The sequence below is a fragment of the Catharus ustulatus genome, chromosome Z (genome assembly GCF_009819885.2).
Source record: "Catharus ustulatus isolate bCatUst1 chromosome Z, bCatUst1.pri.v2, whole genome shotgun sequence".
Lineage (NCBI taxonomy): Eukaryota > Metazoa > Chordata > Aves > Passeriformes > Turdidae > Catharus > Catharus ustulatus.
In genome coordinates, this window is record NC_046262.2 from 66,162,656 (window position 1) to 66,173,800 (window position 11,145).

An 11,145-nucleotide genomic window follows, 5' to 3' on the forward strand; every position below is an offset into this window, starting at 1 on the left:
CGCGAATTTTTTTTTTTTTAGTTAGACAGGCAAGGTGTAGCAGTGGACTGTTTGCAGGCATTGACACCCAGTGTAATCAATGTGCCTTGTTTCACCTCACCCCCTAAATGAAATTGGAAAGAACTTTCAGGCTTGCTAGTTGTTTCCAGTACACAGCTACTACACTATGAGAGCTTTGACCAAGCACTGTGGTGTGCTGCTGCCTCTTGGCCCCTGTGAGCCTCTCCTCTACCCAGACGATAAAAAAAAGGCAGACATACCTCACGGACATCCTTGATGTTCATGGTTTTCTTGGTCTGAGCAACATGGCCCACGATGCCTATGTCCAGTGGGTAGACAATCTCGCAGTCTGGGGAGACCAGGCATTCCTCCAGAGTACTTCCCTCCTGGATGTTGAAAAGCCTTGTTGCCAGCTCAGGAGTGCCGTTTCTCTGCCTGTACATGAAGAGACTACAGCGGTCAGCATGAATAAGGGACCTGATTCTTCTCAAGGTCTTGAAAACTACTTTCTCCATGTTGATGCTTTCTTGCATGTCTTGGATCAACTCAAAAAGTATTTCACTCTCATTGTTATCCCAGGACTCTGTTTTTAATTTCTTCTCAAAATACTGCTTGGCAAAAGCAGGGTTGCCATCAAGAAACTTCTCCACGTCGTCTTCACTAATGCTCATTGTGAATGCCCTTGATCCTGTGGGTAAGGAATAGTCCAAAGATGTGCAAACAGCACTCTAATTTCTCATGTGTCTCTTAAATTTTTGTAACAGAAGGTGCTGCTTCTGGATTAAGCAAGTTTGAGGTATCCCTGCAAAGAGAGCTTGTCATCAGGAAGATGTATTCCTTTATAATGCTGAAGATGAATCTGTGGGAGGACAGATCTTCTCAACCAAAGAGATTAGATGACCTCTACAAGAGCTTTGGGTCAACTTTCCTCTTCTTAATCTACTGTAAACAAAAACTGAGTACTCACAATGTCTGAAAACACTCTCTCTTGATAGACAGAACACTTACTGAACAATTCTGAGGCAGTAGCAACAGGGAAGGAGTGCATCTCTTAATATTGAAATAAGCTCTTTACAGTCTAATTAAATATATACTGCTTGGGCCTAATCCTTGGCTAACAAGGTGACCATCTTATTATTTCTGCTCCCAGCTCCCAGCAGTAGTAGGAAGTGCATTCTTCACAAAAGAACTCATTGGCCAAAATAAAAATAGTGAGGTAAGGCTGCTCTTTTAGAAATCTCTCTACTATTGCATGGCTCTATAGCAGCTCTGTAAGGGCTGTTCTCTAAGGGAAGCACCAATCCTGAATGCTTTAGTCCAGGGTTTCAACTGAATTGGCAAGGTCTGTGGTCTTTGTTTCTTGCTAGTAAGAGCCACAACAGGAAAACATGCCTCTTAGTGGCATCCATACAGGAACGACTCTGGAGAACTTCTGTTTGGGATTGCTGAATTGAAGCTCTCTGAGGGAACATGGGAAGCCCTGCAGACAAAATCAAAACCAAACAAAACCCAAGCAAACTGTGGAGGTAGAAATATTTTCCTCTTCACTGTCAGTGGAGAAAGGGGGAGAATTATGACGGTGAGGAACAGGAGTTTTTTCACATCAATTAAGCCACAACACTGCAAACAGCAGGTTTGAGTCAGCACAGTGCTGGGAGGCAAAGTGCTGCAAAGGCCAGTTATTATACTTCAGAAGAATTAAACAATGCACAGAAGATTTCATTACTGGAGAATAAGGGTGAACCCCTCTACTACATTGCTGGAAAATAAGCAAGGTTCGCCTGCTCAAGGAGCAAGGGTCTAAGGGTCCAGACTGTATTTCTCACTGTCTATGAGTACTGTCACTTCTGCCAGGAGTGGTTCAATCCAGGCCAAATGTGAATCTGGATGCCTGGGAGGAAGGCAGCTTGTCTCAGTAATTCTCACTCGGGATATTGAAATAGAATTATTGCTCAAGAAAGCTTGGAGGAGGTGATGTGTGCCACACTGCCTTCCACAACAATGTTCTAGCAGAGGAACACAAACTCCTGATTTTTCTGACAACTAATGGAGGATCTTCTGAAGTTTTGGAAATCTTGGAACAAGTAGATATAATGATCCTTTCAGTGAAATAGGAAAAAGAAATAACTGGAGAATTCTACAACATATTTTCTACAATGTATTTCAGATTTGGCTTCTAAGAAAATACAGAAACAAACCTGTTTATGTACATAACTAGAGGAGACTAATAACAGCCAATGCGACTTTGTCAAGAGCAAATTGTGTCACACAGCACAGTTTTCTCTATGGCAGAGTCAGTAGTCCCTGGACAGAAGGAAAGTAAAGGCTGTCATATCTCCTGACAAAATAACACAACAGATATTTTGTGTCTTACAGTGAAGGCTTAGATGAGATAGTTAGAAGGTGTTGGCAAATGTATTTGAAAGATGAAGAGTTTGTTTTAGCAGCTCACGAATGAAATGTAGAATCTCTTGAGCAGGATTCTCTGTGGAGACTATAACAGATGTAGAACAACTCAGTGTTTCCACTGATAGGTGTAAAAATATTAAGCCGGTGAATAAGCCGTGGTCAGGTGTCTGTAAATGTGTTTGAGCCCCATCTTAAAACTAAATTGCAGACAGGTATGTTCAGGATGAGAGGACTAGAATTCACCAAGGAGGCATGGAAAGTCCTGCTTACGTGGAGAACAGTCACCTGGTGAATTCATGGGGACGATCCACTACCTCAGCTTAACAAAGGCTGCACAATGTGCCAGGACTTGCAGGCAGAAGGAAGTCTACATCCATTAGCATGAACCTTGTCTGGTACAACAGATTATGCCATGTTGTTCTAAACAGATGTCTCACCCAGAATACAGTGGGAAAAGGTGACCTTTGTGGAAAGACCGAGGTTTCTCGTGTCTCTTTTTGAGGCATCTCTTTTCTAACGAAACAGTCCCCAGTTGTATGAAAAGCTATGGCTGAGAAAAAAGGAACAGTCTGTTCTCTCTGATTGTATAGAACAGTAGATTTTAGACCTGCAGAGAAAAGGCTTCCAAAACAGTGGGAGGAGGTTGCTCCCACCTTGTCTTAGCTACCTCTAGAAACAAGGGTGTCATTCTTTTTCCTGGGAAGCATTTCTAGTCAGAAGAGAGATGCACATGTAATGATACCAGCCAGCTGGAACTGATACAGACAAACAATTTATTGGAGTTGGAGGGAAACATATTTTTCTGTGGGTCCAGCCTTCTTGCCCATGGCCTGTCAGGTCAGTTATGTGTGAGGAAATCATTGCTTGTACCCCAGTAAAAATTTCATTTGCAGCTGTGTAAACCTCCCAGGTGGGAGTAATTTTATTTATGATTAACACAAGGGAAGCTGGAGGCTGCCTTCTGCCTTTCAATGTCTACTCCAGTAGCAATCTGGGCCCTTCCAGTGCATGGTAAAATACAAGCCTTGTTTTCATCCCACAGGGAGGAAAAATGGTAAAGTAAAACCAACTAAATGTCTTTCAAGGGGGCTAACACATTTTGGATTCTGGTATTCCAAAGGAATGATGTGTCCTTTCTCCAGGTCTTTGAAGGAAGTCTGAAGTGAAGTTTAGCTCTTCTTACAGTCCAGCATACTGTTGCCTGGCAGTTTTTACAATTCATTGGATCCTCCTTGTTCCAGGTCAAATTCATGGAAGGAGAGAAAGTCTCTTGGGAGCTCATAGCCACTTCTCAGAAATGTTTAAAAGTCTAGGAATCATATGGATGATCAAATGCCCAGGAGTTATGTAGGACTGAGCTATGCAGTTAGAGAATAGTCAGGATGCCCTTCGTCTCAACAGAAGGACCTTTGGGCCTGGTAACATGGGGCGTTTTCCTGACAAAATAAAAAGGTTTTGTGGATGTACTAATGGTTATGAAAATTATGTGCTTTTTGGCTTTGATTTGGCAGACGAAAGATGGCAAAAGAGTGAACTATTCATATTGAATCAAAATTGACACTCTTTCGGATCCAAACTTTCCAAATATTCGTACTTCATTTGGTCTGAAAGGTTATGTTCAGTTCAAGATAAATGCTTTTGTTTCAAAACATTCATAAGAAAAACAATGTCCAACAGTGATACTCTGGGCTCCAAATACAAAAGATCTAAGCTCAGTTCCTGCTTCTGCACTCAGGGTTTGAAATATAGCCAGAAAATTTCCTCTTAACAGGAGGAAGAATGAAGGTCCTAACATACTGATGTTTATAGCTGCACAAGTGGAGAAACTGAGGCAGTGTTTCTTGAGGCAAGCCAGGGCTGTGTGTTTGCTGTGCAATTGACACCATGTAGGAATGGCAGGTGGAAATCGGAATTGCTTTGCAAATGAAGCCAGCAGGGCCAAAGCAACCCTTTGGTGGGCTGATGTACTCTAAGAAATAAAGTCATGCAAAAAGGAATAAGTGTTCCCTAGGCTTTTAGGGATATTCAAGTGGCACCATGCAGCCGTGGCTGGCATAACAATGATAACTGAAGTGGACACAGTCTAAGCTTGCAATAGGATAATGTTCTTTGAATGGCCTTAGGCAGACAATGGAGGATTTTGGAGGAGGATGAGGCTGCTATTTTAGGAAACTTGCACTGGGCTGTCACACAGCATAGTAACATCTGAACACGTGTGGTTGCACAAACTTGTTTCCAATAGCTTTAAACCCAAATTGTTGCATGTCGGTGGATGTCATTGAAACAGTGTTCCAATTGGAAACCTTAAATATTTAAACTGTAAAGTATTTAAACTGTCCCTTGTTACTGGTTGGTAGCTGGGAAAACAAGGTGGAGCTTCTGGGGCTAAAATTCCTCCCCTCCCAACAACTCTCATGACAGTCTTTCCTTACTCCTAGCATGAAAACTACTGAAAATTTGTGGAGTAAAATCATGTGGCTGATGTGATGCAAAACATACTTCCCAGGAAAAGCAGCATTGTTAGGGCCATTTATGGGGCTGTGTCCAAAGCGGTGGGTGCAGACACTGCCTGGAAAGCAGAAAGAGGGATGGGATGTGCTGAGGCTGTTCAAGCTGCTAAGATGATTTGTTCACCTCCTTCATGGAACATTGTGTTTCCCCTAACTAAGAAGCTGTGGGTATGGGAGCTGCAAGTGTCTAATCTAATTTGATTAGGCATTATCCTTACAGGGTGCTGTATTGACAGCTACACTCAAACCTTTCTGACCCACTCATCTGTTGGCATAACGAGATTGGAGCTTATCTGATTTACCACTTAATATTCTCATGCCACCTGCTTGTACACAAGAATAAGCTTTCCTGCCTGCAGCCGTGGGAGCCCAGTGAGGATCAGAGCCATGTCCCTCACCCCTCCTGGGCCAGGGTCTTCTTCTGTCCCCCAGAGTCTGGCTCCCTCCCTCAGCTGCACATGGATTGTCACTTGTCACATGGTGGGCAAGCATGCAAGACCTTATGGCTCTTGCTCAGCATCCTCCCCTTGTCCTACCCCTCTGGCTCTCCAGGGACCTTTAGATGCCACCACAGCACAGACTTGCCACGTGGGATCTCACCCTGGACTCTGCTGGGCCCCAATCCTGCCTGTGGTCCCAGCCAGTGCAGCCAGAAGTGGGTGGGATGCTGCCACAGCTTCCCTGCCTACACACGTGGTCAAGGTGGCTGGGGCTGGACCAGGACAGAGTGTACCTGGGCCAGTCTGGGGATGGTACCAGGGATGCAGAGGTCAGGGCTACCCTTCAACACAAGCTCAGGGGCTGGAGAACCTCCTTCAGCCTGGGCAAGCACCAGGTCCTGCCCCTGGAGCTGGCTGGAGCCCAACAGAGGTGCTGGGTGGCAGCCATGGGGACAAGTGTCCCCTGGGGCTCGTGCATGAGCACAGCTGGAGCGGTATCTGTTCTCGCGCAATCCGGCTATCACACAGAAATACAGCAATCTGATTCATGTCCAGGAGCAGAGCAGCAGACTCTAGTGCTGCAGAAAATGCAGCTGAGCAATAGCTGGTTGTGATAGAGCTGTATTTCCTGGCTGGCAGGACAGCTGATAGCTGAGTTGTAGCCAGATCATCAAATGTTTGTGATAATGCATAAATCCCTTGCACTTGTGTGTACAGGAGAAGTGCTGCTCTCAGTCCAGTTGCAAAGGGGAAGCACTTTGTCATACGCTTGCCTTTTGGCCAGAATATTGACTCTACTTTGTCATGACAAAGGAACATCAGCTCTCAGTTTATTAATTCCTTTGGAGAATTACCTTAAAAGTAGCAAAAACCTTTTTGTATTGTATTGGTGAATTGCAGGAATTAGTCAGAGATTTATATCTGAATGATTCTCATAGAAGGGATGTGGCTTTCTGAAAGCACACAGGTCAGTTTGGTGTTTGTCAAGTCTGATTGTTACTGTTTTGAGAGATATTTATGAGGAAATGTATCTCTGCTGTGCTGGAAGACTGGAAATGTGCCTGAACCTATAAATCACGTGCCTTCTCAATGGCCTCCTCCTTCAATGTATTGTCAGTGTGCACAGATTCTCTTATTCTTAATTTCATTGAGTGATTGCTCTGTTAAAAAATATTACAATACTGTGCCAGCAACAATATTTCCCCTAAGTCTACATGAGTTTATTGTGTTTCAATTGACAGATTGTATCCAAAGTTCTTAGCACAAATCACTGGACCTTGAATAAGAAGATTACTTCATTCATCAAATGTTCTGTGAAGCTGAAGGACTAAAAAGGTCTTTAAACTCTTCTCAAAAGAAGCCACGTGCACAAAACACTTCCTTCCTAAATTTCTTCCCAAAATGGTCTGGGGATGGAATTAAGGAAAGCACAGTGATGTAGGACATATGAAAACTCTTAGAAGGAACACTAATGACATAAAATATGTGCTCAGATGTACCCAGGAGTAAATTTGCATACGCAGTGTCTGGAAGAAACAATGAAGAAAAGAGAAAACACTCTAAGGAAAGATTTGCAGAAGTTTGTAGAACAAGGGGACAGCATGACAGATGAGGGAAATTATTTGTGGGAAACAGGGCCACAATGGAGGAAAACAGACAGCAGGATGGTTAGTAGAAAAGGAAGGGAGTATAGAAAATTACTCTAATTTCAAGAGTAATGGAAGAGCAAGTAATGAGAAATTAAAAAGGGCTACTGAGCCTGTAAAAAGCTGTGGAACCAGAAGGGTGGGAACAAGCATAGTCACCAACAGTAAGAAGAATTCAAGCCAAAAAATCACAAGAAGAAGCTGGAAGTGTCTGTGTAGTCTCAGTGCACCTATCAGAACAATACAAAGAGGTTTGCATCATTGCAAGGCAGACACAAGGCTGCAGTAAAGAGGAAGCAAGTACTCATATTCTAGAAAGCAGCAGCAGGAGTGGTCATGCAGGAGTTTCACTGGTCCCAACAGGTCCCACACCAGGCCTTCAGGCACAGACCTGTAGTGAGCACTGTAGAGGTTTTGGTGATGTTGGGCCACACTGTGGCCTGACCCCTCTCTTCTTGTGGGCAGAAGGATGCTCAGTGTCCAGCTCCTACAGCACAGGTGGCTGCTGTGGTGGTATTTTTAATGGGCTTCTCTCTTTAAAGCAACTGTGCAAGTTTAAGAGTTTCCAGCTTGTTGCTCAGTCCGAAACAGATGTAAGCTTGATCTTCAGGCTGAGTATTCCAGTTGTAAATTTATAGAGGTGGTAACACTGTGGGACTCTGAGATTTGACCGGAACTTCTGGGCTTGTCTGTAAAATAAATAATTTTTCTGTGTAAGTGATGAGGAGTGTGCCATGGTGAAGACATGTCCATGGGAGACTTAGGCTATCTAATGCTTTGCAGCTTTAAAGATCAGCTACTTAAAACATAAAATGAACAAAAAAATCCTCCATTAAAAAATTCTATAATTTTTGACAGTTTAGAAAACTCCTCTCCTTCCCCACATTCCGTACTTCCATCCATTTCTCCTGCAGAAGAAGTAGATATAGAAATCTGAAGTGCAGTTGTATGTGAAAGACTTTGCCTATTCTCTTAGCACTGTGACTCACTAATCAGCCTTGTGCTCACAGCTGCCCTCCCTCTGGCATGCAGAAAGGTGCTCTGACCTAAACCTTCCCTCCTTGCACCTTCTGTTGCACATGGAAACTGTGTCCTTTAACACCTACTAGGGCCAGGTGCCTGGCCAATGGCTTTTGATTGCATGCACATACAGATTTCCTTGGCTTTTGTAATTTGTGCTTCTGGTTTTAGCTTTTAAATCCATCATCAGGGCTGGCATGGACATCCTGGCTTACCTATAATTACTAAAGCAGTGCCAGCAATATCACTTTTGCAAAGCACCTTGAGATGCGTGCTACATAAGGAGCATATACATGCTACACATACAGCCCGTTGGAGTAACCTGGGGCAATAATCTGGAGGCAGAATTTACTGTCTGAAACATTTGGACATATGGTCTCCTGTTGCATCATGCTTTGCAACCTGTTAGAGCCTATAGATTTATTCCTGCATTTTCTGTGTTAAGCTGTTTCTGTTGCATGAACAGGAAAGAAAGAGATCCATAATACTGCATGCATGGTTTATACCTTCAGGGATATTCACATGACCTCTGTGCCTCCTGCTTTTTGGAAGGCATCCTGGGAATAACACCGGGGATTAAATTTACTCTGGTCTGCTACCTCATTTCAAAATCTGGGAGAGGCTACTGCTACCTGATAGAAACAATCTCCTTCCTCTCGCCTTCCCCCCGAGAGAAGAATAGGATCAGGCCATAGAGATACCTTAGAGATCTTTTCAAGTGTAAGGATCTTATCTCCAGAGAACTGAGCTCCTTTCCTGCTGGCAGATGCCTCCCTCCTTGTCCACAATGAAATGGCAGACTCTCCAGTCTTCTTGTGCTGAAAGGGATGGTCTTCGCCCTCCAGGACCTGGCAGCTTGGCATGAAAAAGGCAAATATTGTATCTTCAAACAAATATTGCAACTAAAATTAATAAACCTGCTAATGTCTGGAAATGGATCCGCTCAATAATAATAAATATTAGATATATATATAAAGATATGTCAACAGTATGCCTTACACTAAGTAGTAGAAAATTACAAACAAAAAGTTCATTTTTTGATCTGATGGCCCCAAACAGTCTCTTTTTCATGAGGTTGCCTCAGGTCTTTTGTGAATGGTCTTTTGGTGGAGATTAGCAACAGGGTATTTGGGAAACTGCCACGATTGGAGGGGAAATCTAACAGCTCACTGATCAACCACCATCCACACGGTTGTGCAGAAACCAGCAGATGGCAGAAAACCTTAAACTTGCTTCTTTGGCCAGCAGATTGCTGTGTGGTAAAATTCCTTTGAAGGAGAAATTTTAGCCAGTTCTGCATTCACCCTGTTCTACCAAGGCAGCAAGATATGAAAGGGTTTGGAAGAGAGGCAGGAACTTAATTTTTCTGGCAAGCTCTTGTCAATAGCTCTGAGAAAATCATTTCCTCCCGGCTGACTGCCCACCATGACAGAGAGGCTGAAGCTTCTTGACTTCTCTTGCTTTGACCAGCCCCCTGTTTCACTTGAAAAGAGAGTGACAATGCCTTTTTCTGAGATGTGTTGTGTGCACAGGAGCACGTGAAGAACTGCTCTGCCAGTTGTCAGTCAATACATTCAGCAAGAATTACACTACCATTTTTCAGAAGGGAAATCTGTCATTTCCTGTCATATAAAACTGTGACATATTTGAATATTGCCTGGAAAGTCCTAAGACAATAATTTATGATGCCTTTATAACCTAATAATATAACACACCCAAGAATCTTACCCTTGAACCACAGAAGAGCAAACTTCAAACAATTTCCTCTTCATCTGTATTGCACCACTGACTCCCCTGGAAAAGATCCATATTTCTGAGCAGAAGTCACAGAAATTGAAAACCTCTATGTCCACAGCCTAAATGTGGTGTCCCACTGTGGGGAAGCCTTATTTCTCCCGTGCTCTGCCCTGATGAAGCAGTGGAGCAGACTGTCACTGTCCTCTCAGCTCTTGGCAAGCCTGGGACTGGGATGTGTGTTCTCCAGTAATGCAGGCACTGCCGTGTGACGTCCCTGAAAAACAGCCCAAGATCAGCAGCACAAATTAGATCAGAAGCCAGAGGATCAAGTGCCCTCGCCTCATGGTGAAATAACCACTGTAGAAGCTGCTAGGGGTGATTCAAAATGAATGTATGTGTAGCTGCTCTCCAGTGCCCTGGCAAACAAATGTACAACGTGATCACCCGCTGGACAGCTGGGAACTTAACGCCTGATGCATTGCAGGAGCATATTTAGAGCTCTCATCCTGTGCCACTGGCTGCTGAGCTAGCAGCACAAGTTACTAAATCTGAGATGGCAGTGCAATCATGGTAATTCCCAGAGCAGTTTACCCAATGCTTACTCCAATTATAAGGCAAAGGGAGGACTTGCTAGGGGCAGGAATTCTGAAAGTGCTGGTGCTGTATTTCACAGGATAGGGAAGAAGATAAGATTAACCATGTCACCTGCATACTTGTTTTCCTACATGTCATTAAAACTACCAGTTACCTGAGTTCAGTACACCGAATGGTCAGGCCACCTCTTCTGCTAAAAACCAGCCAGTTTTGGTGAGCAAGTCTGGAACAGGCTCTTGGGCACCTTCTTTGACAACCAAACCTGGTAGGGCATCTTTGTTTTCATAAAATCTGTTTCATGTTACATCAAATTCAACAAACCAGGAATATGTTTCAATGCTTTGATTCCTCCCATTTTTTCCCTATGCCCAGCACAAATGGCCATAATACTGCAAAAATAAAGGTAAATTTGATTTTGTTTTCTTCTTGCTCTGAACAGCAAATAATGCAGTGACAGATGTTCTATTCACCAACCAAAATCTTGTGCTGTGATTAGCTATTATTAGCATGTGTCTAATCCCCAGGGGATTAAATGGTTCATCTAAGCATGGCTTCAAGTGTCACCTATGTCTCACATGGACATCAACTAATCTCTTTTGTTGGAAACAGATGAAGTGATAAGCATTTGGAAGCCTTCTAATTTACAAAAAACACTGCAGTTTGTTCTCAGTCAATTCCCCATGTCAGGATGAAAGAGCACATTTTATGCTCAGCATCAGGCTCTCTAAAATCGAACTGGCAACTAGTTCTGAAGTGCAGTTTAAGAAGTTACATTTTATGCAACTCTTT

General features: G+C 43.4%; 1 protein-coding gene across 1 annotated transcript in view; it reads right to left on the reverse strand.

The window, feature by feature from the left end:
* Positions 1–10,337, reverse strand: part of PDE6B (phosphodiesterase 6B) — a 32,023-nt gene extending 21,686 nt beyond the window's left edge. Inside the window, exons 1-3 of the mRNA XM_033084970.2 lie at positions 9,754–10,337; positions 8,727–8,880; positions 261–7,694 (exon numbers count right to left, since the gene is read on the reverse strand). Coding sequence (XP_032940861.1) covers positions 261–671 — 411 coding nt within the window. The 5' untranslated portion in view covers positions 672–7,694; positions 8,727–8,880; positions 9,754–10,337. The remainder of the gene's footprint in view (positions 1–260; positions 7,695–8,726; positions 8,881–9,753) is intronic.
* Between the last annotated feature and the right edge of the window lie 808 nt (positions 10,338–11,145).